General features: G+C 47.1%; 1 protein-coding gene across 1 annotated transcript in view; it reads left to right on the forward strand.

Moving 5' to 3' along the window:
- Positions 1–26,567, forward strand: part of RCOR1 (REST corepressor 1) — an 84,157-nt gene that overhangs the window by 46,211 nt on the left and 11,379 nt on the right. The window contains exons 4-7 of the mRNA XM_035327246.1: positions 13,477–13,529; positions 17,540–17,701; positions 20,398–20,516; positions 23,977–24,055. Coding sequence (XP_035183137.1) covers positions 13,477–13,529; positions 17,540–17,701; positions 20,398–20,516; positions 23,977–24,055 — 413 coding nt within the window. The remainder of the gene's footprint in view (positions 1–13,476; positions 13,530–17,539; positions 17,702–20,397; positions 20,517–23,976; positions 24,056–26,567) is intronic.

Consider the following 26,567-nt stretch of genomic DNA (forward strand, 5'->3'; position numbering starts at 1 on the left):
TCCTGACAGCATACACGTGCCCTGGATGTGAGGTTTGGTGCCTCGCCGTTATCGGGACGTGGGGATGTTCTGGTGGATGTCCCCAACGGACTTGCAGCTTCTGGGTGGTGCTGAAGAGGCGGCCCTGTCCACAGCACCCCTGGGAGGGCAGGTCACAGCTGCCAGCTGGGTCCCCTGCTCTTCTGTTCAACCCACTGGCAGAGCAGTGCCCCACCTTGGGGCGCTCCCCAGCCCTCCCTCTGTTACCCTGCTTGCGGACTGCCCCTGGCTCCCTGCCTCACCTTGTGCCCATTTCAGCGTGCCTGGGGAGACCGCGGCCAGCCCCCTATTCCCCGGGCAGGATGGTGGATGTGCCCAAGGCTCCTGGGGACAGAGGAATGCCGGTCACACGGAGCAGCAGGTGCTCCAGCACCCTCACTATGTGCTCGGCCAGACCCCTGGCTGGGGACAAAAGGGGTTGGGGGGGGCCCTTAAACGTGCTGCAAAACCCGATCCTGGGAAGGCAGCAGCATGCCAGCTGAGGCTCTGATGGAGAAAGAAGTGCTGGTTGCTATGGTTACTGGGGATGTTAACCCTGTGGGGTGCGTTTTGGCAAGGAGAGGGACCTGTCCCCGCTCAGCAGCAGTGCCCCAGCCCTGTGAGCTCCGAATTGGCCTCTGGGAGCTCAAAGCCTGGGTCCTGCCAGAGGCTGTGAGCGTGTGCTGGTTGTTAGCCTGCCAGCCGCTGCCTCGTGGGTGAGAGAATTTTGGTAACCATCCTCAGGTGCCACGGAGAGGTGGATCCCCAGATTTTGGAGGACTGGCTGCTTCTAAATGACTAGAGGCTGTCTCGAGCTGTGGTTCGAGGGTTAATCTTTGCATAGAACAGGCTGTGGTTATTCTTACCTTTCTCTTTTAAGAGGATGTGACACAAGCTTGAAAATCACCTTAATCTGGATTTTCCAACCTAAAACAACAGAATAGAGGACAGGAAAATATTTGTCTTCTCAGGGTGCTGAGCATGCCTTTGAAAAGGCTCAACACGCTCTGTGTTGAGTTTCTGTTTTCAGTGGGTAGGTAGCTGAGCCAAATGGCTCTAAGAAAGGCTTCTGCTTCCACGTATCCTTTCACCCTCGGCTCACTTATTTTGGCCTGTGAATTCCGTGTGGACACACGACTCCATTAACTGCCATCATCAGTTCTCATTTTCCTCATTTCCTTGGGGCATGGGGTGCGCTAGCAATAAATAAATGTGAGCGGAAAACCACAAATGGGAGAGACTAGACTGGGGAAAGTGATCTTAAAATTTCCCTTTTAAAAAATGAAGCTTCTGTTTAACAGGATGCATTTGAAATGGAAGGGATTCATGCTTCACAGGTACCCAGGAACCAAGCCAGCCCTGCACCCCATGCAGCAGCAAGGAGGAGGATGGAGTCCCATGTGCATTCAGCGTCAGCAAAGCTGCTTTGTCCCTCCTCTCCAACATGCTGCAAGCAAGGTCTTTGAAATGGCTGGAACTGTGGTTTTAATGATTTCCCCCCTTCCCTCCAAATCCCCCTTGCTGAAGGGTTACGACCCAGTGATCTGGTTTATAATGCAACCCCACGGAAGGTTGGGTTGGCACTGAGAGCGCAGCCCCCTTGGCACTGGGGTGGGAGAGTGGGAGCATCTCAGGCTCTGCCACCAGAGAGAAAAGTCGTGTTGAACTCTGAGCTGAGCTTAGGCTTTTTTATTTGGGGCTGGCTGAGTGCAGTGGGAGGTTTTGGAAGATGGAGTGTGTATTGTGCTTTTTTTTTGTTTGGGGTTTTTCTTCTTGTTTGTGTCTGAAGGGTTTTGTTGGTGTTTTTTTTCCCCTTTTTTGAGAATAAGAAAAGTGTTAGCCTTAAAAACAGCTGCCAGGTAGATCCAAAGCTTCCAGGTCTCTGAGGGGTGGACTTGAGGGGTTATAATTCTTGCCTGCAGCTAGATGCTCACCTTTTCTTGCTTCCAGGGAAGACAGAAAGGAAACAAACAAAACAAAACCCCCACAAACAACCCCCTGCAGAAAAAAAAAGGCAAAAACCACTTCTGATCTTTCTATTTGTATGTGTTCCTTCCTTTCCTTCCCTAGAAATATCAGTTTGGCTGTCCCAGTGACAGCAAAAAGGATTAATGGGAGAGCAGAATTGGGTTTATGTTTATCCCTAATCCAAATTTCATATTATGCAGCGAACCTGGCAGCTGTGAAGCTTGGATGCAAATACCATAGCTGAAGAATACAACTCCATGAATCCAGAAATGAGATAACTGGTGTTTAATTTAGGATTCTGCTTGAGTGTAGCTGTAGAAATAATACAGTCATGGCCACTTCTACCAGAAGCTGCAGTTGCTGCACTTAAGAAAATGCTCAAATATGAAGGTAGGCAGTATTTCATTTTAGCTGAGGCAACTTCTGATGCTTGAAGTGTTGATATTACCAACAGCAAAAAAAGATAGCAGGCTTCAAAGGCTCTGGGTGTATCCCAGAAATGGCTGAGTTGCCTCAAACTTAGCTGCAGTTCTCCTTTGTTTGTCAGCTGCTGTGCTCGTTGCTGTTGCAATGCTGTGTGGAAATCTCCGAGCAGCTCTTTCATCATTATTACTGCAGGTTGATATTTCTGGATCCTGGATGCATATTTAAATGAAGATGAGGCTTTAACCCTTTCCCAGCAGTGGTTTGTATTAGAGCCAGGAAAGCAATTTAGTTTGAAAGGACTAGCCTGTGTGTTTGGGATGCATTTCACCCAAGGTACAGTGGACTTTTTCAAACAGAAAAAATAAAAGGCAAAATTCCCCCCAAAACCCCCAAAGAAAGAGAAATGTGTTGAAGAGTACCCAGGAAAAGGGCGTCTTATCTAAGGTAGCTGTGTAATCCTGGAGGAATTTTAGCTGCTGTGCTGGAGGGGGCGGGCAGTCACCAGTTTCTTCATGTGCCTTGTTCTCTCCTGCCACCTGTTTGTTCCTCTTTTTCACTGCAGTATGAAACAGGCCTCCAAACGTGTCGGGATGACCCAGTTTGAAAATGCCAGCTGCCACCACGGTTGCGACTGCAGGGGCTGAACCAGAGCTGGCACTAGGAAGAAATGTGTGTTGTATTATTTTTTGTAAGAGAAGTTTAGAGACGAGATGACGTGGATGTAATGGAGTGATGATAGCACTGTTAAGAGTCACCCTGGCAGCAAGCCTTGATCTGAAATGCATTTGGGAGCAGTCCTAGCCAGCCTGATGGGCGCTGTGGAAGTTGTAGGACCAGTGTAACAAGAACTAGCAGGCTGCAGCTACACCGTGCTGCTCGGGCCCAGCCCTGGGCTGGGCTGAGCGTGCTCCAGTCTTGCTGGCTTTAGTGGGAATGGCAGGCTCTGAGCGTTTCAGAGTAGGTCTTTTTTCCTGACCTCGTGTCTCTTACTGTAGCTTTGAGGGAAGAGTAAGAAGGGTTAGGATTTGGAGGGTAACCATTTGTTTTGTCCTGGAGCAGGCTGGTGAGCAAAAGCACCAACAGGAGCACGTTTATAGGGATGCGATGGGAGCTGTGTGCAGGCAGGGAGGAGCTCTTGTGGGATACGTCTTTCCCTGAGGAATGCTTGAGGACGTCACGGGCATAAGCTTGCTGTGATGAATTCATCCTGCTGCTGAGTGTGACCTTTACAGAGGTGCTAGTGCAGGAGGCAGAGCAGCTAGACTTTCTCAAGAACGTGTGCCAGAGCTTCCCTCTCCATAATGTGTTTGTTCTAGCATTCTTTGCTCTAATTAGGAACCACTCCTGCTAATTATTTTTCCTGTACTCTTGTTTTTGCCCTCCACATTCAAGTTATTTTCCAATCATATGCTTCTCATGTACTTTCCACATGATGGTAGGGGTAGTTACGAATTTCCTAGCACGGCAAGCATTGGAAGTAATAAACAATAACCTAAGTAAGGACTGGGCTTCTAAATCCTGGCTGAAAGCAGTGACCACATACCGTGTTGTCTGTGGTACCAGGAATTCCACTTTGACTTAATGTGCAGCAGGCACTTGTTTGTTGCCTTGGTTCATGGCCTGCCACATAAAGTAAGGAAGCAGCTGCTTTAGTCCAGCAGCTGACCTGTTCCTGCAGCAAGCAAGAATAGGAACTTTCAAGAGATTGATGGGGCAGACAGCTGGGGGTTAGAGCCACGGCCACCCTCGAGGTAAGTTGTTCCCCTTAGGTTACACAGTCCCCTGTGCAATGGATGTGTTTGTCTCATCTCTGTTCTGCTTCTTTTCAACTTGCTTGCACCCAGGGGATAATGGAGCCTTTCCAAGAAAGTTTGAGATGTAATTTTTGATTCTCAGCACCCTGGTGCAGTAGTGCAAAGAGCACTGCTGTCAGAAGGTCCTCCCGTTTTCGGAAGGGCCAGCCCCAAACATCTGAAAATGGACTTTTAATTGCTGATGCAGAAGGAGCAGAAGCATCTCAGCAGTACTTCAGAAAATTCAATGAAGATAGTTCACATCCAACGTGAAGCTGCCTTCACTTAGTCCCTATCCTTTTCATTTAGTTTCACAGCTTTTTGTTCACTTAAGTGCAGAGGTCTTCGGGGTTGCTGAGAACCAGTATCTGCTCCAGGCCCTTTTCATCTAGCTGGGCTTGGAAGTAAAGCAGGCCAGCAGCAACCAACCAACCCCAAAAACAGCCCACCAAAACCCCTGCATTAAAACAAGAAGCACTGCTTTTGTGACTAACCCCCTCACCATCCCAGAGCAGAGGCTTTTCTTGCTCCAGCTGCTGTGGAGCTGGAGGCTGGTGGCCACACCTGAGGTCTCTGCCCTGCCCGAGCAGCTCCATGCTCTCAGCACATCGCTGCCTTCCAGCAGCCGTGACTCCGGCTTTTTCCCCTCGCTGCCTGCTGGCCTCCCCCATGCGTCCTATCCACCCAAGTGACATCCTTCAAGGAGGTGGCTAAGGGACAAATTGTTCATTTCTTTGCCTTTTGTATGCATTATAAAGGGGGTCAGCATGGCTCCTACTCTCTCGTGATGGGTTTTATTATCAATAACAATAATAATGAGCTGTAATTTAGCCTGATGGCCATTCTGCTCCCACACACCCCTTCTGTGCGTGTGCCCTCATGCTGCACAAAAGCCGTGGGTCGTGGCGTAGCGGAATTACCCGTGCTGTTTAAGAAGCTTGGCTCTGATACAGTGCTTTTATTAGTTCGTATGCCCGTACAACGGGCAACGTAGCAGTTCTGGGCTTAGACAAGAGCTTTCAAAGTCTTGTTGAGGGTGGGAAATGAACCTTGTGGAAGGTTTCATCCTCTTTAGAGGGCTTTGTGTCTGGGTGTTCACTGGCAGCTTCTGAGGCTGGTTGACAGCAGGCTGCTTGATCTGGCCTTTGAGTAGTCTGCTGACCCAGAGTGGCTGCTCCGTGTTAGGATTTTTGGTAGTTTTTTTTGTTTGCTTTTGCGTATGAGGTCGCTTCTTTCATGAATTACTTTATTCACTTGTTCAGAAAGCTGTGTTTTCATGCTGCTGGCATAATACAAAACGAATTTTAGCATACACAGCGTGACATGGGGATGAGGAGCTGGGAAACATTCCTAGGTATGAGACCTAGGATGAACTTTGCATGAGACTGCTAGTGTGAGTCTGTTTCCCCACACTGACTCTGTTGTTAGTGTGTCAAACTTTTTTTTTCCCCCAAAGTAGTGAATGAAGAAAGGCTGAGAGGGCTGGGGCTGTTCAGCCTGGAGAAGAGAAGGCTCTGGGGAGACCTCATTGTAACCTTTCAGTACTTAAAAGGGGGCTTATAAAAAAGATGGAGAGTAACTTTTTGCTCAGTCCATGACAGGGCAATGGGGAATGGCTTTAAACTAAAAGAGGGAGGATTTAGATTAGAGGTTAGGAGGAAATTCTTCACTCAGGGTGGTGAGGCCCTGGCACAGGCTGCCCAGAGAAGCTGTGGCTGCCCCATCCCTGGAGGTGTTCAAGGCCAGGCTGGATGAGGCTTGGAGCAACCCGCTCTGGTGGGAGGTGTCCCTGCCCATGGCAGGGGGTTGGAACTGGGTGGTCTTTAAGGTGCCTTCCAACCTGAGCCATTCTATGAATCTGTGGCTTTTGGAAATAATGCATGGAATCAGATATTCTTTAGGAGTGCAAAAAGTGGTAATTTCCATAATAAAATCCATGTGAGGGAGGCTTCTTCTAATCCAAGTTAATGTCTCTTGCATTGAACCATCTGATCAAATAATTTTTTAAATCTTCTACCCGTTGTGACAAGTACATTGATAACGTTGCTACTTGCATTGCTTGGGCATGTTCTTGCCTTAAAGTATGTAATCTGAGGCTGTAGCCTCTCTGCAGAGTTAACTCAAGCCACGGTCTGTTAGCAGGGTACATCTGGCTTTAGGACTCCTCATCCCGAATTGGGAGCACTGTACTGAATTGTGCAAAGAACTGCTCTGCTATAAGCCTGCTCTGTTGTTAGGCATGTGCTCTGTTCATTTACCCCATGTGCACTTTCTTGGCTGTGTTTTGGAAGGTCACACGTGGGACTGAGTATTCCCTCCCTGCCAGCAGGCACCGTGTGTTGCTTTATGTTCTTACATGGGATCCCAACCCAGTACCAAGCCCTCTAGATCATTACATTGATGCAGTCAAGTGCCTCCCTTATTTAGGGTCAGATATGTGCTGCTGGATGATCCAGCCTCGTTCAGATCCCTTATCCTTCTACGTTTGGGCTGAGTGGCTCTGCCTGTTCGGTGCTGGCTCCCAGAGGTGCGGATTCCCATGGGCTGTCAGATCTCCCTCATCCTTCTCCCCTGTGGCACATACGGGGGCACCCAGGGCTCTGTGCAGGTAGAGGTGTGCCACCTCTCCAGGAAAGCAGCATTGATGCTGGGCAGAGCGAATCTCTAGCTGGAGCTTAAATGCATTCCACACGCAAGAAGTGGTCTTTCTCCCCAGAGAGTCCTCGGTGTGCATCCTTACAGTGGCTATCCACATGGCCAAGGCACATGTCAGCGAGGGAGGCTTCCCTTCCCTTCCTCCTGGCAGGCCTCGCCAACACCCCCACTTCCCATGCTGGAAGCCCAGCCGAGCCTTTCTTCTCCTGATGCGATGGTACCAGCTGAGGGCCCAACTTCAGGAACCAGCCTGTGTTGGTAAAAGCTTTAAGGGGAAACGTGCATAGCAAAAGGCCTTTCCTGGTAAACAGCTTAAAATGGTTCTGACAAGCTACAGAAGCCGTGCTGGATGTGTCAGTACACCTGTGCCTGCAGTACGGCTTTCTTGCTGACGCAACACAATCTAAAGGCAGGTGGGTCAGGTCTTGAACCATCACTGGAGCTTCAACTTTGGACTAGCCTTCAGATGCAGGCAGTGCAAAGAGAAGGATTAAGAAAGAGATGAGAAATAGCTGTGTTTCTTTGCTAGTGTGGTAGTGTGCAGTGTTTGGGTGGGGACTGGTCCCCTTTGAGGACTAAGACTGTCAGCAGGCACAAGGGCTGCTTGCAGGGGTCAGATGTCTCAGCAGCAGGGCACTCCATTTCATCCCTTCGTCCTGCTCTCTGAGGCTGCAGCTCCCTGGCTCCAGGTGTGGCTGGGAGCGACTTCCCTCATCGGTGCTGGTTTCCATCCGACCATGGCTGTTCCTGCCTGCCTGCTCATCCCTGCCCTCGTGCTGTGCTGGGGTAAGGAACAAGTTCCACTTTTGGCTGGGCCTGTCTCAGGGCTCGCTGAAATGAGGGGGACAAGCCCTGCCATTCAGACCTGGCCTTTCTCAGGGTGTCTGGGGGTAAGGGATGCTTGTCCTGGCCCTGCTGCCGAAGGAGATGAGATGATGGTCAAGTGGAGTCTGAGCTATGGGGAGGTAAGTGGGTGGGAGCTGACACCTACTGTGCGGTCACTTGGCTCGCGGTACCCTGCTGCAGGGTATTTTGTCCTACTCCTGTTCACGGTAACTTCCCCAGCTGAGGTCAGTTTTTCTTTGCCTTGAAGCTGCATCCAGACTTTTGCCTTACCTGCTGTAGATAAAGCAGAGTTAAGGCCCAAATCTTCTCATGCCTTCAACTCGTGAACTGTTGAAGTAGCCTTTGTGTCTAGTGCCCTCTCTTCCTAGAACCAGTCTGAAAGGAGGCCGCGAACCTGCCCAGGTGAGTGCAGCAAGGGGCGTAAAACATGGCTGTGCCCTGGCTCTCCATCCCTCTCCTGCCTGTAGCACACTGCGTCTTGCCAAGGAGAGGAAATAGTTTTTCCAAGGCATAACAGCCTCTTAAGTAGATGGGTTTTATTTGCTCTTATATGTGATTCTGCCCAGAAAAAAGTGGTCAGGCCCGTCTCGCTTTGGTCTCTGCCTGTTCCCCGCTGCCTCCTGTTGCTGCTCACTTGAGCGAGACGCTTTGTTGTCTGAACTTGGCACTTCTCGTGGCTTCCTCTCCTGTGCTGGGGCCACGAGGTGGCAGGATTGTTCCACCAACGCGGCAAGACAGCAATGCAGCTGCTCATTTCTACACCGAGGTAGAAACTGTGGCGAGTTGTTTGTGTGCTGTCATAACAGTGTATTGAAAATTGGAAGAATTTCACATGTATGTGTCTGATCCATGCTCTTTATTTTCTTTATATAACATTGATTTGTTCTGGGTCTTGACTTCTGCTCTGAAGGGAGAAGGGAGAGGAGGGGGAGATGGAGAGCCACATCCAAAATTCCTCACAGGTTCCAGCATTGATCAAACCCCGTGAAGCACATTACTGAGGCTGCGAAGGCTGCTGCTTTTGTCCTTATTTCACCCTGTTCTGTCAGGGTATTGCATCACGTAATATGCAAAGTGTTCAGAGCTCCTGCAGTACCCCAGTAATAGGGGTGAACTGAGGTTGCAGCAACAGCTCTACCTCTGCATTCCTGGTGCGTTCCGTAGGCTTTAGTGCTCCTGCCTCTGCTGCAAACCCTCCTCGGGGTCACTGAGTCCACCAAGCACGACTTGTGGGGTCTGTAAGAAGCAAACTGGGGGTGGGGTGTGGGGGGAATTGTCCCAAAAGACCCACTTGGAGAGAATGTTTAATCTGATCAAATGGTGATGGGGGGAGGCATTGCTTTCAGGCGTTTCTCTTCTCTGAGCTCTCCCACCCCCCATCCCCAAATTAATGCTCCTGTTTTACATCTCTGAATTCACTGCTCGAGGATGCGGGACTGAAAATCAGCAATGCAGTTGTTTGCTCGAGTCAGCCAAGAGGGTCCCCTTCCCTTTGCCTCTAGTGAGGAATTCTTGCGGAAAGGCAGCTAGCAGAAGCAAAGGCTGTGAGGGAGAGAGAGATGGCTGGAAACAAGACCACAGCATTCAGGGGGCTGGGGGCACCATTTTGGTCAGAAACTCCTCTTTCTAGATGGCAGAGGAGAAACACTTTCCTCTGCTCCCTTTCTCGTTCTCCTACATCTCCCTTCTCTGTTTGCATTAATGCTACACTCGGGGTCCTTTGGTCATCTCTTTGTAGACCTCCCTCCCTGTGTTAGAGAGAGGTGCTTCTGGAAAGCATCTGAGCACTCTGTGCTCCTCTTTGCTGGTGAGTATGTATGTTCCCTTCGTGTCCCCACCTTTTATCCTCCTCCTGCCTTCCTGCACATGACTACCTGGAGGAAGGAGCTCTTTGGGTTAGTGCTCACTCCACCCTGGGCAGGGGGTGGGCAGGGGGGTCCTGTTCTTCCTTACCCAGCTAAAAGCTATGCAAGAGAAGAAACGTAGCCACACTGGTAAAGAAACAAACCAGTTTGTGCTTCTGTTCTGTCCCTCCTCCCGCATCTGGTTTCTAGTAGCAACAAGAGCCTCCACAGGAGCAGAGCATCTCCTGTGTCACACGACTGTCTCTGCTCAAGTGTTGTCATTCTGGCCCGGTCTGCGCAGAAATCCTTCCAGCACTGAGCTGGGTGGGAGGGGAGGATGTCCTCATCTCCCCTGTTCAGCTGAAGTTGTGCTGGTAGAGGGACGTGCGGTGGCACAGCTTATGCTGGGGCTGCTTTGCTGTCCTCACTCTTCTGGAGAGCAGCTCGGAGCTGGGCTGGCAAACCGTCTTGTCTGGTGTAAGCAGGGCTCTGCCCCGGGCTCCTCTGGCTCCGAGCTCTGATGTCCGAACAGATTGCTGGGTTACACGCCGAGCGTGACTGAGTGCCACTGAAATGCAGCGGAGCAGAATTTCACGTGCCTGCTGCCCTGTGCTCACTGGAAGTGCGCAGGGATGGCAGAGATGGAAGAGAGCACTTATTTATCTGGTGTGGCATGTGAAGCATTAAGCTTGTGGCAATTCCAGGCTCCGCTGCTATGGGAGGCTAAAGGGATCCTGTGACTCAGCTGGTGCCCTGCTCTTTCTTGCTCGGTTCATGTGGAGGGGGATGGTAAAGAAGGGAGTGCTGGAGAAACAGTCAGACCTCTCAGGTGGTACAAGCACCAAAGTGAGTGAGCCACAGTTAGCCAGGAAACGACAGGCACAGTGGGCCAGGTCAGCTTGTTCCCTGCCTGCGTACAAGAGTACAACGCTGGACTCCTTGTCCTTTCTTCTGCAAACACTTCTAGGGGATAGAAAGAGCTTTCCTTTGCTCGCGGTTGGTTTGCTGCCTTATTGTCTCTTTTCTTCTCTTCCTCTGCTGCAGCAGCGAGGTACAACACGGAGGTGTTACATCCCCACCATGCCAAGAAAGGCATCCTGCCTCCTTTCATGGTGCCAGTTGCTGATAGTAGACTGTTCGGCTCTGTGGTGTTCTGACTTAATTCAAGAAAAATCCCACTGGCGTGGGGGATCCTTACTAATGTTATTAGGATCTTAGTAATAGGAGAGAAAAAGCTGTAATGATTTTTAGGGGTGGGGAGCAAGGGAGGGAAGAAGTATGCTTTCATTGCCTATGGTATCTGGTGTAAGAAATGTAATATGCTGGAGAGGAGAATGACCTCATCTCTTCTGTATATGTTAAAGGATAAGATGCTGAAGTCAAATCAGGAGCCGTAGATTTTTCCTCAGTGAGGTGAGCTAGTTAATGCAGAAGTACTTAGCATTCAAGGGCTTAATCCAGCCTTGGACTTCAGAGAATACAACTCCATTTCCTCCTCCCTTCCTTCACCTCCCCCTTAGACAAAATTTATCACACTGCGTGTGGAATACCTGTCCTAAGGAAGCCAAGAGCACTTAGCTGAAGTACTGGGAAAAGCCATACTTAGAATTTCCTGGCAGCCTCTGCTTTTGGTATGCTTGTGAAGTCTGGGAGCATCAGAAGTTGCACATCTGCCCACATCCTTCTGATCTTCCCTTCATTGTTCAGTGTATGGAGGGAAGGGATGGTGTGTGAAGAAGAGGCAGTTCCCTTTGCTGTACCCACGTGGTCCTCCTGGATTCTGTTATCTCCTCGAGCTGTGGTTCTGTGACCTTTTTTGTTTTCCTGTGGCAAGGCTGGTTTCAGAGGTTCCTGCCCTGCTGAAACCATCAGGATGTTCAATTCAGCAACGCAGCAATTTCAGCCTAAGAAGCCTCTTTTGCTGTCCTGTCACCTCCACTGTCTGTGCAACTCTTCCGCTATGTTTGCGTGACGCGAGAAAAGGCTGTCAGCAAGAAGGGAGGGTTTTTATCCCAGTCCAGCACGGTCCTTAGAAACAATTTGCTGACTTGGAGAGACAGATGCATGTTTGCCACGGGGCTGCAAACGACTGGCTGAGGCTACACCTTTCCTCATAGGGCTAATAAAACTTGGTGAACCCATCCCGAACGTTGTCCAACAAACAGGCTCATCAGCCTTTGGGAGTGCCCCTTGTGCGCAGGTGGGTGGGGAGAGCAAGTGGGAGCTTGGAGAGCAAGAACTCCATGGGGTGTCCTCGCTGACGTGCGGCTGCGCCTGCATCCACTACACGCTCTTCTCCTGCCACGACATGTGGCTGTGTTAATGTTCTCACAGGCTTCTCCATGGCACTTAACAAAATAAAGGTGTTGCAAAAAAGAAATTGTGTGAAAATGAGTTAATGCATCTTGCCAAATGAAGGATGGGCATTGATATCAAATGCTGTCTTGCCTAGTAAGACGGGCTGTCTACCTAGGTTTCATTTGTTTCTAATGACGCCAAGCTCAGCTCAAGAGGCTGGTGCTCTCGGGCCGTGCCTTTTCTGATCTGTTCTCTCTCTTTTGCCCAATAACTTCTGAGTTCACTGCTTAGTTTGCTCAGTTCAAGACAGAATCAAGGAGTGTCCTGGCATGGAGAGGAGGCTTTAAGAAATGCCATGTTGTTAGACACCAGCAAGTCACTGCGGGTTCTTGTAAAGCAAAAGGCATGGGAGCAGCACATGTGAGAGCTGAAGTTAATCATGAGGCACAAACCGTGGGAAATGTGGCTTCCTCAGCTGCAGTGCTCACACAGCCGTTTCCTTCCTTAGTTGCTGTGCGTGCTCTCCACGTCATTGTTGGATGCTCAGCACGGGAATTTGGTTGCATCCCTCTGCAAATGCGTGCAGAGAAAGAAGGGCGAATGAATTTGAGCTCATTGCGAAGTGACTTGTGTTGAAGATCAGTATGTGTACACCAGTGAGAACTCGGGCCGCTTGTACCTATTTGAAGCCTTCCAGGTGCTTTGCATATCAGAAATCCTACAGACAACCCATGCTTCCAGAATCCTCTGCTCTGTCAAGTGAAGTGGGAGTCTCACTTTTAGCTTGTTTCTCAAGGGTATTACCATTATGGTATATCTATTAATGACCAAGTGTAAGGGCACGGGTTTGGGAAGAACAGCGCTGGATGCTGAATTAGATCCGGTTGCAGTTGGATGTAATATGAGCTCAGTCACTCATACTGGAAGAAACATTTGGGATATAGCTTTGTCTATATAAAATACAACTCCACAGAGCATCTCCATGTTATACAGGTTAAAAAACTTGCAGGGGCCTGGTATGTAGAGGTGGGGTTTGGTCCAAGATGAGAATTGCTGAGGCATAGGGACTGAAAAATTTGCCAAGGTATCTGCAGTGATTGTGTAATGCTAGGATTCTGGCAGTGTTGGAAGGGCAAGGATTGTGTTTGGGGTGTTTTGTTCTTAAGAAAACAGCTGCTTTGGGGTGGGGGGGTTAAAAGAAAAAAAAAGAGTTGAGATTCATATCTCTGCAGTTCTGGAGAACAAGATTGGTAACTTGGTATTAGAAGAAGATATTAAAAACTTTCAGCGAGTAAATAGGAACAGATCATGGGAGAAATACTGGTGCTTTTAACTCAAAAATACCCGTGTTCTGAAATATTATATGCTGTGTTTCAGAAGTACTGAAACTGGCTTGGATATCACACATCATTTCAGCTTGTTAAGGACAATATGTAGTAGTTTGGCTGTTTTTCTTTTGTTTCCTTCCTTTCTTGAATGGTTGCAAACAGCAGCTCTTTATGTGAGTTCTGTGTGGAGGATACAAAGACCATGGCTGAAGTTGGAGCTGCAGGACTGTGTTTTAGCCTGGGAAGGGAAGAAGAGATGAGATAATTGAAATGCCCTTATGCCTTCTCTTTGTTTTTCAGTGGACGAATACATTGCCATTGCTAAAGAGAAGCATGGATACAATATGGAGCAGGTAACAACTCTTTGAATGCTTACTTTATTTAAAAAGTTGTTTTCAGCAGGTATTAAAACTTGGCTTAAAGTGACTGTCTGCAAGTTCTTCTTCCCCCTGTGTTTTTTTTTTCTCTGTTTTCTTCTGCTTACTTCTCCCCAAGCTGGCTGTTCCTAATGGTGACCCATACTCTGGGATTATAGAGTACACCTTGAATTTTGCATAAAGAGTCAAAAGAAGAAAACAAAAACAACTTCATAGTTTTTAGAAGAGTTTGACCACAAGTATTATGCGTCCTAAGGTGACCACCTGTTGAATGCTTTCAGAACCCCTAAACAACATTAAGAAGGCCAATGACGTGTGTTTGGACTGCTGCCTGCTTGTGTTGCAGTTTCCAGTTGACTGCTCTACATCTGCTTCATGGATATCTTGGATTATTAATGAGCTATTGAACCATCACGTTCTTTTGAGACAAACCAATATCCAGTGCTATACACCTTAAAACTTTGTTGCAGATGATTTTGCCGTTCATAAATGAGTGCTTCAGGTGTCTGCAGTACCAGTAGACAACTTCACCAGTTGTCCCTGAGGTCAGCCATTGCCTTTAGCTTAGGGACTGAAATCCTGTTTCAGGGGGCAGACCTCTCCTTTACTCCACTCGGTCTAGGATTGTGTACTAATCCTCCCTGTATTAACTAACATCGATTTCAACACTTGCCTAGGGAGATGAGTAGTGACTGGGGAAATTTTTCTGAACTCTCTACAGAGTTTCCTTATGCACTAATACTTGCCCGGAAAGGTAAGGCGGGGAATCTCATGACTTACTGTATTGGCAAATGACATACTGTAATCTCTACAAAGGGATTCTAAGAAAACTTGAAAAATTATGAATTTGTTCAGGCAAAAGGCATTACCATAGAAGTCTGTGATTTGGTTAGGCAGGGGGTTTATTTAAATGATTCTGCTGTCTTTGAGTCAGGCTTTCAGTGGTTGATATTCATCCTCAAAAAGACTTCTTGTGGGACATGAACATTAAAATCGAAATAGCCAGCAAAAGTTTCTGAAAACTCAGGATGATCAGAATTAATATTTGTAGTTTCTAAGAGCAGAAAATGCCAATAAAAAGAACAAAAATGCACTGAAAGGCTGCATACTTAAATCCAGATGAAATCCTGGATGGCTCACTTCAACTGAGATAGGTATATCCAAGTACTGGAAATTGTGGGTAATGCTTGCTAAAAGAGTAATAAAAGCTCAGGATAATAAAAGCCAGTTTCGTAGTTTCAGTGGAGAAGTATTTGGAGAGTGTAGACTGATCCAGAAGAATGATGAAAATGAAGCCTGTGATTTTTAAACAAACTGAATTCTTGTAGTTTGGAAAATTTTATTTGGCTAACAGCGTGGCGTTCATTTTAATGTTGGAAATAGATGCCTCCCACCCTTTCCTCAAAGCGCCTCCTCCCCATCTGCCTTCCCCCTGCCCACCTCTCCTCTGGGTGCAGAAGTAGAAGTTTTGGGACTCTCCAAACCAGGGCACGGTAGCTAAAAATGTCCCTCCTTCTAAAAACTTTTGTACTTATTCTCTAGCACTCTCATGTAATGCTCTGTAGATGAATGCATGTCCCAGGTCCTTTGGGATTTCCTAGACAACCAAACTAGGCACTTACAGGCAACGGCTGGAAAGAATGTGCCTTGTATCATGTTTTGCATTACCAAGGGACACTTTCTCTTCAGCAGGTGCCATCCGAGCTGCTGTTGGCTGGGTAGCTTTGGAAGAGCCCATATGGCTCCCCTGGAAGCCAGTCAGGATGAGCTTTAGGATTTGGCCACTTTAGGATTTGGCTCTGCTGGCTGATGTAGGCCTTTTCCACACGTGCACCCCCAGACAGCTGGTCTCCTGTGCAGGTTGCCTGGCTAACGGCCGTAACACATATTCCTGTTGTGCCATCCGTGCCCGCCTGCCGTGGCAGTGACAACGAGCGATGAGCTGTCTGGCAGGCCGGCCGGCCCATACTGTGTCCGCGCCAGCATGGCTCCCGTGTCGCTGCCCCTTCTGCCTGCTTGCCGGTGGCCAGGCGCCACGCTGCTGGCTGTGCTGCTGGCGGACGGCTGCCGGAGGGCTCGCGGCTGTGCCCAAGGGAGTCCCCTCGGTCTCGCCAGCTCGAGGCAGGCAAAGGGCAGGCTCTGGCAGGGCAAGCCCACGTGGGCTGGTGTTGGCAAACTGCAGCAGGTGGTTGTGCTGAGGTGTAGAGGTTACGGGCTTTTGGGAGCACTACAGCGGGTTGGCCATGTGCTGTGTTCTTCTGCCAGCCTGGGTCAGGTGTCCTGGGACAAGTAAAGCTGCGTGCTCACGTGTGTACAAGGGCTAAGAGCTCTTCTTGGGCAGGACGGGGGTGAAGGGGTGTATAAGAGCTTCTCGGTGCTTTGGGGGTGTCAGCTGTTTGTAATAAGCCATCATCTTAGGTGTTTGTTGTTGTTTTTAAATGGATCTATTGCTTTCTTACAGCAACAAAGAAGAGCTTTTATTTCTTTTTTTTTTTTTTTTTTTTTTTTTTTTTTCCGACCCTTTGCTTTGTTGAAGCAGCTATCCCCTTGGCCCTGCCATAGCGGTGTTTAGCACCAAAATGGCTCCCTCCACCCTCCATGTCTTCTCCTTGCTTTCTCACAGGGACATTTGGTATAGCGCATATCTGAAGCTAGAAGGGATGACAGAGGAGAGAAAGCTTGGTCCTTCACAACTGCAGAATAGTATTTTTGGCTCCATGCTTTCCAGAGTGGATGGAGATAACTGAGTGTGTGGCTTCTGGGCCATCTCTGGTGACTGGCCTGTGCCCAAGGTTTTCTTGTTCTGCCTCTTGGCAAAGGGACTTCAGAACTGGGGGAGGGAGGGTGCCACTGAAAGGCCAGCAGAGGCAGGGCAAGATCTTGGATAAGGTTAATGCCTGTAGTCCTGCCCCGGGCAGATCTCAGTGAAGCAAGAACACAAAGAGGAACTGCTTTTTTTGCATAGCGAAGCACGGTGGGGAAACCCCAAACTCAGAGGGATTTTGTAGCTCTGAGTGGACAGGATGAAACTACTAGACGAGGGTAACTGAGGCTGCGAAACCCAAACTGAGTTTGCATATGCTGAGCGGGTTCCTCTGATGTTTTACTCAGCATGTTAGGTGTTGTTTTCACTTTGCAGCTCTTGTGAAAGGCTGGTTTCTAGCTCTGCAGAGTCAGGCCTTCCTAAAATGACTCGTGGTGGTCGCCGGCACGCCAGATGTAGTGATGTGTCATAACACATCACCCTTGGGAGAGGGGTGGCTTTCAGTGAGTGTCTGGGGACCGGCGGGAGGAGGACCGTTTGCAGGTGCTGAAGCGCAGCGCATGCACTTCGCCTGTGGAACTGGGAACCGGAGACTGCCACAGCGAAACGAGATGTAGTTGAGGGGAACAAATGAGCAGCCCCTAAAACGAGTGAGGTTTGTTCCTCCTTCTGACCGGGGACGTCTCGGCAGCTAGTCAAAGCTGCGCGCACCCTTTGCCCCTTCCTTCTCCTTGTTTTTCCCCCACCCTCTTGCCATTTCTTGCCCTCCCCCTCAAAAAAAGCCCCTGAACACCCAAAGGGAACCCCAGCCAACTAAACCGTCCTCCTGACTGCACGGGAGGCCAGGAAACTTCTTGTCAGTGCTAAAGTCCAGTCTGGTTTGTAGGTAGTCTTCCCAAGGCTCTGCTTAGCTGTCCTGTGCATATCACAATCAGTAAAGCAGGAATCACCTCTTTGATTTTCATCTCCTCTTTCTCTGTTGGTACTCCCTTCTTACCTTACTACCTTCACGGTTTGTGTGAATTTCAGTAGTTCCTCAAAACCTGGCAGGGTGTGGGTCAGACTCCAGGTGTCTGGCACACAGAAGTGTCTGATGGAGCAGAGAATTAAAAATTATGGTCAACGTGTTGCCTGAGAAAAATGTTGTAGCTCTCCCTTTGCACGCATATAATAACACAACTTGTGATTACAGTTGTCCCTGTGGTGTCCTTGTTGTTTCTAGGCTCTCGGGATGCTGTTTTGGCACAAGCACAACATCGAGAAGTCTCTGGCAGATCTGCCAAACTTTACTCCATTCCCAGATGAGTGGACAGTGGAAGACAAGGTCTTGTTTGAACAGGCCTTCAGTTTCCATGGGAAAACCTTTCACAGGATCCAGCAGATGGTAAGTGGTGTCAGAGGAGTGAAAAAGCAGAACAGGCAGTTGGATGATCTCCTGTGCTGATCGTGCTGAACTGCTGTCTAATGCTTTTGAGAGAAAATGGGCCAAAGGGGATGGAGGAAAAATAATACTGTGACTAGATAAAAACAGCATTGCTTCTGGAGCCTCTGCAGAAGTGTTTTCCTGAAGTGCTTTACCAGCTCAGGATAAGCTTTGACTGTGCAATTTTTATTGGCTGGAAATTACGGTTTTCAGTCCCCTATGTGCCATGGTAGCGTTTGTCACAGTTGGAGTTCAGGCATGGTCTGTACACACGTGCCCACCCACACACAGAGTAAAGATTATCTCTGCGCAAAGTCGATTTCCTTTCTTGCAGCCTGCTTTTTAGGAATTCATTTTATTTGAGTATGAAGTCTGTGTTTAATGTGATTTGGGACTGTCAGTGGATGCTGTGGTGGAGGTTTATATATCATTTCAAGTATTCAGTCCTTTGCTTTCAATTGCTAGCGATATTTTTAAAACGAAGATTGAAAACTTCAAGGGTAGATTTCTGCCTGAAAGGGAATCGCTGGGGTATGTGTGGGATAAGGGAGCAGGATGTTAAAAAGCTGACTTCAAGCAAAAGGTAATGAGAGATCCTTTTTGAAATATGGAGAGGATGGGATGTAGATGTTTATTTATTTATTAATTAAATCTTGAGTCTTTCTTTGACTCGTTTGTCACCTGGGTGGGAACCAGACTTTCTTCTTCACTCTTCTTCAACCATGGTTGTGACTTTCTGAAGTGAGCCTATGCAGCTGTAGTTTGTTCAGCCTCTTTAAAGCACACCTGAAGGTCTGTGTTGCTGATCCTGCTGAAAAGGGAAAGGCAACCTAGCTCACAATCATGAAGGAAAGATGCAAGGTCTCTTTTCAAAAAGGTGGCAGAAAGAGGCTTGCTCTCCTCAAGTCCTCCTTGAATATACCTTCACTGATGTTCGTTTGTTCTTGCAGTCCTGTGAGCTCCAGCTGCCTTGGTTTAGGTGACAAGGCTGCCCACATGCCCTGGGCAGCTGATACAGACAATCTGGAGAGTTGGGGACTCCTGAAGAGTGAAGCAGTTTTCTTCTTTATTCCTCTCGTCTAACATGGAGAGAGGGAATATCCTGGTGAGGGGAAAAAAAAGAAAGAGGAATGTGAAGGCCTTCCTGCTGCTTGGTTAACCACCAAAGCAAAAAAATAAAATAAAAAATCACCCTTCGGTTTATGTGCAGAAACATGACTCTGTCCCCGAGTGAAGTGTGTTCCAATATAGGGAAGCCAAGCTCATACACTGTTCCTGGGTAAAGTGTTTTTTTTTTTTTTTTTTTTTTTTTTACTGTTGCTCCCAGGAAAAACATCCTGCATGAAAGGAATTAAATGGCACGAAGCTTTGTATTTAGCAGGGGACAGGAACCGGGGAGCGTGTTAGCTGTTAGTTTATATCTGTTGGCCCATTAGCACCATTGCGGCTTGGAACAGAGGGAAAGTCACTGAAGTCAGAGAATGAAAAGTGAGTTCTGTTATTTACTGGAGCTGATTCTGATGTTTTGGCACTCACAGTGTGTGGTTATAGCCAAGCTGATGTTTGTCATAAACAGCCGTGTCCCTGAGTTTGTTCTGTGGAACTCCATAACCCCAACCTACCAGCCTGCTGCATGGCTGCTGGCAACCCAACGCCAAAGTAGGTCACTGAGGAGGCACAGCACGTGTTCTGCCAGAGCAGGTGGACTTACGCCTGTGTGCGATTGTGGACCAGTGTGGTAGTTCTGGTGGGATCCATTGTTAGGACCTGAAGTCAGTCTGCAGTCTGAGAACCAGCTAATTGCAAATGAAGACTTCAGCTGTAGTACCTGACTAAGAGAGGTCTCGCTGATGCTCAGTTTTGTTTTCCTTCACAGCCATCCTGCCCTCCAAGCTGAATCAGACTTTTATCTAAAACATGTTTCATTCAGCGAAAGGCTGGTCTTTCACCTTGTAGAAGTCCCGTGTAAGAATATGCATGCTGAATACCTCAGAAGTAGAGAACTAGGCTTAATGTAGCTTTACTCTTTCCTGAGGCAGACTTTATTCTCATAGCTACAGGGCATCGTTGTTAGTGTGAGAGGACAAAAAAAATCTGACTTGTGGTTTTCCGATATCCTCAGTTAACCATACAATGATGTTTCACCTTATGAAAGCATCTTTTGTTGAGACCTCTGAATGGATTTCATCATGTGAATGGTGTGAATAGGCCTTTTTAACCTGACATCAAAGATATGTTTGGGATGTAGCCTGCAATTCAGCAGTTCCTACATTTGCTTACACATGCGTGTGTTGGCTTTTAAAACTGTTTGCTCACTTTCAAGGATACATTTTGGATTTGCTCTTGCGATGTTCCTCTTTTCTGAAGGGAACCAGCTACCTGGCTGGTCAGTGGAGGCTTGCTGAGATGGTCTTTATAGATTTTGTGGTCCCAAATGGTAGGCATTAACCTGAAACAGTCCCCCACAGATTTCTTTTCTTTTCTTTCCTTTTTTTTTTTTTTTTTTTGAAAGGCTGCAGAACTGCCTTGCTTGAAACTTTCAGAGAATCCAAAGTAGAGAATCAGATGTTCCTTGACAAAAACCAAACCAATTGTGGGTGAACTCCTGGGGTTACTTTACATATAAGCGTATAAAAGGATACATGTTTAATTTACAGCTTCCTGACAAATCAATAGCCAGCCTGGTGAAATTTTACTACTCCTGGAAGAAGACAAGGACTAAAACTAGCGTGATGGACCGTCATGCTCGTAAACAAAAAAGGGAACGTGAGGAAAGGTAGGTTTGCAAGCAGAAAGGCTGTGTATTGATGCACACTGATTTCCTTAGGCTACCTCAGATGTAACTGTTAGTTTGTAAGAAACTAGGTGTAGGAATTTCCCCCCAAATGTTTCCTGGTACCACTCCTTCTTTCCCCACCCTTTCTTCCCTGCTGTGCATGTTTTGCTTTGCTCAAAGCCAAAAGGAATCTGGCAGCAATTAAGTGTGCTCCCTTCTCCAACACTGGGCAATTCCTGATTGCCCTGTAGTGGAGTGGTCACCATCCCAGCAATCTAGGGGATTTATTTATTTATTTATTCTCTGATACTGCTTGAGGGTGGAGAACATGAAATTAAAACTGATGTTTACAAGCTGTTGGCACTGTTGCCTGCAGAGCCAGAAAAGCTGATGAGCAGTACAATAAAAGGAAGTAATAAAAGAGCTAGAAATGTGCCTTTATTTCCTCTATGCAATGCTCAGCAGAACTAGAACATTGGGGCACAGGCCCCAGTGCAGCACCTCTCAGCCTGTGCATGTGCACCCACACCTTCTTTCCTCTGCCTTTCATGTGGAAAACTGTTACCAGTGTAAGGCTTTTGGGCCAAGCTCTGTTCCCTGAGAAAAATGAAGTTAGACTGGGAAGAGGGGAGCTTAGGATGACATCTCTGACAGCAGTGTCCCAAGGAGCTGGTTGTGTTAGGATCCAGGTGGTGGTGGTGGTCAGGAGGTCACCAGCTTCTGCAGATGAGCCTGACTTCTGTTCGTGCAGCTTTGCCTGCAAGTTGGACCCCCCTGGATGTGTGCCTTTGAAGATGGTGGGTCAGCCAGTGGCTGTGTGTATTGCTAGAAATACCTGCACAGTTAGAACTGCCACTTGGTGACTTTGCCTAATTCTGGAGCTCAGCTCCAGGGCCTCAGAAATGCTGTGGCCTTGGGTGCGTGGGCGAAAAGCCACCCCTCCAAACAGGAGCAAGTCCATCCACTTGATGTGGGTGCGGGTGCCTTTTCAACCTGCAGTAAAATGCAGTTGACATCTTTGCAACTCAACTTGCCCAATCTTGAGGTGTGTGCATGGCTTTGGAAGCCTCCTAACCACACTGGGCAATGTTCTGCAAAAGCTTTTCCCTCAAAGGAGTTGCTGCTGTAGCACTTCCCAGAGAGTCATGTGCTGTCTTCAGAGCTGTATGATGAGCCCTTTTTGGGAAGGGGGAAGAGATACACATTGCCAGAGTTGAGACGTATCACACCAATGACTCACTCAACCTCTCCCATCTTTTCACTAGATCAACAATACTTGTTTAACAGGCATGGCTGGGGAGAATACTACCAGCCAACTCGTTCAGTAGTTGGTTGGCTTTCTCTGACCTGGCTTTCTCTTTCTCATTCTGTTCTTCTCTGCAAAGGTTGTCTTGATTATTTTTTTCCTTCCCATCCTGGTTGTTTTTTTCTCTTTTTCCTAGTAACTTATAAGAGAAAATCTCTTATAAGGAGTGTATGTTTGCCTAGTACTGTGTAGTCAAGGATCTTTTTAATACTGTCTCTATTTTTTTTTTCTGTGCTCATATATGAAAGTACTGCAGTTTGGAAATATACCACTCTGGTAACATATATCCATTTATCGGATGAAGCAGCACCTCTGACCAAGAGGTGACTGGGAAAGAACTGCATGGGCTGCCATGTGCTGTTGTTTTGTAGCCTTTGAAGAAGGCAGCTGGACTGGAAATACATAATTTGGTTTACATTTGCAGCAAGCTCAGCACCAGGCCTTCAGTTTGATGTTAGTCTCTCTTTCTTCCCCTCCCCTATGTAAAATAGTCAAACCTCCACACTCCCAAACGATTTTTCAGCTCAGCCACGTGGAGTGTGGAAATAAAGCTGGGTGAAGTTAGGATGCCTGAATTTTGATAATGTGCTGTACCACTGGGTGCGGGCAAAATTTCAAGTGTTCTTCAGTTAATCGTGATCAATGTCCAAAACTGCAAAAATGAGTGAGTGGGTTTTGATCTAGCTCATGTCTAGAGAACTTGCTGGAATATGAGCGAACTGCAAGTGAAGGAAAGCCTGTGGGGGTTTGGCTTTTGTAGAAAGGCTGACAGTTGGACCCAGGTGAGAATACAACCCCATCTCCAGCAGAGCTGCCTTAAGAGAAGAGGCAGCCGGAGATATCTCACTCAAGTACTGCGGTATTTCTTCTGCAGTAGGCAGGGAAATTCCCTAACCTCTCAGGTTGTCACTGAAATGCACTGTCCCAGTGCATTTGGGACCAGGTTTTCAGTAGCACTTCCAAGCTGTATGTGAGGAGCCATGTGTATGCAGCTCTCAGGGAGGTGCTTGAGAGTTTTATTCCTTGGAATCATGATTGTACAAACTAAATACCTTACAAACTAAATACCTCGTGAGTCAGCTGGTGGCTTGGGACAGCAGGAACAGCTTGTGTAAGTGACTGCCCTTGTGGTGGTGGACACCAGCTCGAGTCACCCAGCAGTTTGTTCCTTAGGTGACATCTGCGCAGCAGCATGGAGACAGCCATGAGCTAAATCTGAAATTAGCACCCACCTTACCTGCTGCACCCACCGAGCCTGCTCTCCCCTGCTCTCCTGGGGACATGCTCAGGCTGCTCTGGGTTCCTCTGCCCTGCCTCTTGCTGTGTTGCTGTGACATACCTGCTCCAGCTGAAGTTCCTCATCCAGGCTGTGAAGTTTGACATGACAAAATAGGTTTATTTTTCTTATATAGTAATTCAAAAAAGGCTTTGATTAGATCAGCTTTTTTCTTCAGTTTCTGGGCATCATCCCAAATGGTGCAATTAACTTTAGTTGTGTACAGTACAAAAATTCTAAATGGTGAAAATATATTCGATTTAATGTCTGATTAAAATTCTAATGAAGCCAAACTGGCCAGGTGTGCCAAGGTCACTTTCAATATGGCCCCAATTTCATGCCTATTATTATTCTGTAACTGATGCCTCTTTTTCTTTTACAGGGGAGAATGAAATGTGAGATTGTGACTGAGAAAAAACATTTTTATGCTTGTTCTTGAGGGAGTTCATCGTGTGCATATCTTTTTTTTTGCTAAATGTTAGAATTGTATGAAATCTGTGTTAGAGCTGCTTGCTGTAATTCTAAGGTTTTGCATTTGTCTAAAGTTATAATGCTCAATGTCCAATGCTCTTTAAAAGATAACTTATGTAATCAATTTCATGTGTCTTGCCTTCATCTGAACAGACTTATTGCCTAAATACACTACTGAAGCCTTTCTTTAAGGAGATGTTCTCTAGTATCCTTATAATTAAGAATTTCTTGACTTAAAAGTAGGGAAAATAAATAACACTACAGACCCCCTGAAAAACCCACACTGGTGGAAAAAGAGAAAGGAAAGCAGTTGGACTTGCTGTTGCATCCATGCATTTTTAGCACGCTATTTATAGAGAAACAGAGCCTCACAAGGTAATACCGTGCTGTTGGCTTTTGTCTTCCAGTGAGGATGAAATGGAGGAAGCAAATGGAAATAACCCTATTGATATTGAAGTTGAACAAAATAAGGAGAGCAAAAAGGAGGTATAATTCTTTTCTTACTACTGTACAAATGAAAGTGTTTACTTACTGCTTGATGTAGCAGCTGACAGTATCTAATTTTCTTTATTTGTGCTCTGTATGGCTGTCATACAAGAAAAGAATTGTCTTCAGAATTATTCTTAGATAAAGACAAGTATAGACAAATAAGGATGAAGCTGGAAAAATTCTAGACTTTGCCATCACGTGCTGGTGTACTATGTGAATGTTTAGAGCCTTTGACTCAGGGTTGGCTGTGTTGGCTTGAACCACCCTTGGTGATGGTTGAAGTCAAGCTAACGGTGTGCTGAGATGGAGTAGAAGCACTTATGTCCCTCCTTGGATGGCCTGGTGGAAGGGAAGTAAGTCCTTTGACCTGTTTTGGGTAAACTGGCAGGAGTGTGTTTATCTGCAGCATAGACTTTAAGGTCAAGTCTTGATCTGCTGAAGGCCTCAGCAGTAGTTCTAAGGATTTCAGTGACACCAGGATTGCAACTACAGTGGTGAATGGTAATGGAGAAATCATGTGTGGCCAGTCTTTGTCTGTCAGAGGGGCCTTAGCCTGTCATTATGTGCAGAATGTTTTACCTATTTAAAGCGTAATATTTGAAGTGAGGTGCAAGTTCTTCATTTTAAATTGGCATACAGTTCTGGATGGAACTAGAGCCACACAAATATAACAGACGTTTCTGAAAACCATTAAATCACCTGTGATGCCTAACTGGAAAGTGTAAACTTTTATTTTCATGTGTGGAACTTGTCTGATTATCTGTTACTAAACAAGAATCTTGCAATTCAGCAGCAGGATGGGTTGTATGTGCGCGGTACGGGAAGATGTTTACCCTAAGGCCTTCTCTCCTTGAAGTAGCTCCCTCTCCTGATTTCTCACAGCCTGCTTTCTCTCAGGGACGACAGTCATCATCATCTGATTGTATTTTTAATTTTTTTAAAAGGCTATATATAGGAGAAAACACAAGAATTATTTAAAACTGATTGCACAACAGGCAAAAGCAAGGGCCTAGAGCATTTTTTGTCAGTTGCTGTCAGTGAGATTAATTCCTCTAATAAATTATTTTGAGGGGAAATAACTGAAAAAAAAATCAAAGAATTCTGGTCTGTTCTCCACCCATGCCAGAGTGTTCTCTGTAGACTTCCCAGAAAAGCCTAGCTGTTACTTTCACTGAAGAAGCCAGCATCTCCAGTGACTTCCTAGGAGCAGGGTGCATGTCAAGCCACTCACATACACTCTCACAACAAGCTGAGTTCTTGAAAGCCTCAGTGACACCCAGACGTGAAGGATTCTCGCTTGGCTAAGCTGCAGCTGCATGCTGCAGCTGCCTAGTATATCTTGTGAATAATCAATACTATCATCTAATTTCCCATTTTTTAATAAAAACAAATTAAGTTAGGATTTCTCCCTAAGTTCTCTGAAAGCTTGCATCCATAAAGAGACCTTTCAATCCCTTTTATTACCGCTTCCTTCCCTGCCATGCTGGCGTGCTGTGAACTCGGTGCAGAGGGAACAGTAGTTCTTTGCCAGCTTAGCTGCCTCTATTTTAAGGCCGAAAGGGAGCAGATGGCAGACAGCTACCATCAATACATCCTTTTTTTTCTTTTTTCCCTTTTTTTTTTTTTTCCAGAAAGCCTTGCATGGGAGGTGACTGTCCTCCCTTTTGTACTAGAACAGGGCATGGCAGGCTCTCACCCATCCGAAAGGCCACCTGAACTTGCCGAGCGCGTGCAGCCACGCAACAGCAGGCGGCCTTCTGGGGGCTCTTCTGGACAGTGATTGTTCTGCTGGGCAAAATGAAGCTGACAACCTGCTTAGCCTGCTCAGAGTTAATTTGATTTTGCAGTACTTGAGCCTGGGGCTGATTGAAAATGCCGCAGGAGAGCAGGTATCCAGGAAGGGGGGTCTGTTCCTGACGGTTGTGGTTGTTTCAACCACTTGGTCAGCGATGCACCATTAGCCCAGGACTTTTACTGTAAATAACCTCCCTGTCCCAACCCCACAGAGATGTTTTTTCCAGCTCTAAGATGTGTCAGTTACTGTATGAGTTGTCGAGTAATACTGGGATTTCTCAGAGTATCTGAAATCTCTCATCTGTGTTTCCTCTTTTGGGGATCATTGGAGCGGGAATCTTCCCTTTACTTAGCACTTTCAGTGCTGGTGCAACTGTTGAGGTTTCCTCAGATACTGACTCCATAAGAGCTGCTTAACATCCCTCTTCCTGAGGCAATTCCTGGAAATGCCTCTTGTTTCAGCCCATGCTCTTACATGGATTGAGCTTGGTCTTTGTTTTTAAACCACGAAATCTCAGGAAACCTTGTTTATATTAAGCGGGACTGTATCACTGAAGTGTTCTGGATAGCAGTGGCACTATCTGAATACATAGAGGAGCACTACTAAATCCCTGCATTTCAGCTCTGTTTTTCATGAGCTGATCTAATTCTACAGGAATGTGTGGCCAGGAAAGCAAGTTTCCAAGATAGGGTAGATTTTTGAATTTCCACAGCC

The sequence above is a fragment of the Oxyura jamaicensis genome, chromosome 5, assembly GCF_011077185.1.
Source record: "Oxyura jamaicensis isolate SHBP4307 breed ruddy duck chromosome 5, BPBGC_Ojam_1.0, whole genome shotgun sequence".
NCBI classification, from domain to species: domain Eukaryota; kingdom Metazoa; phylum Chordata; class Aves; order Anseriformes; family Anatidae; genus Oxyura; species Oxyura jamaicensis.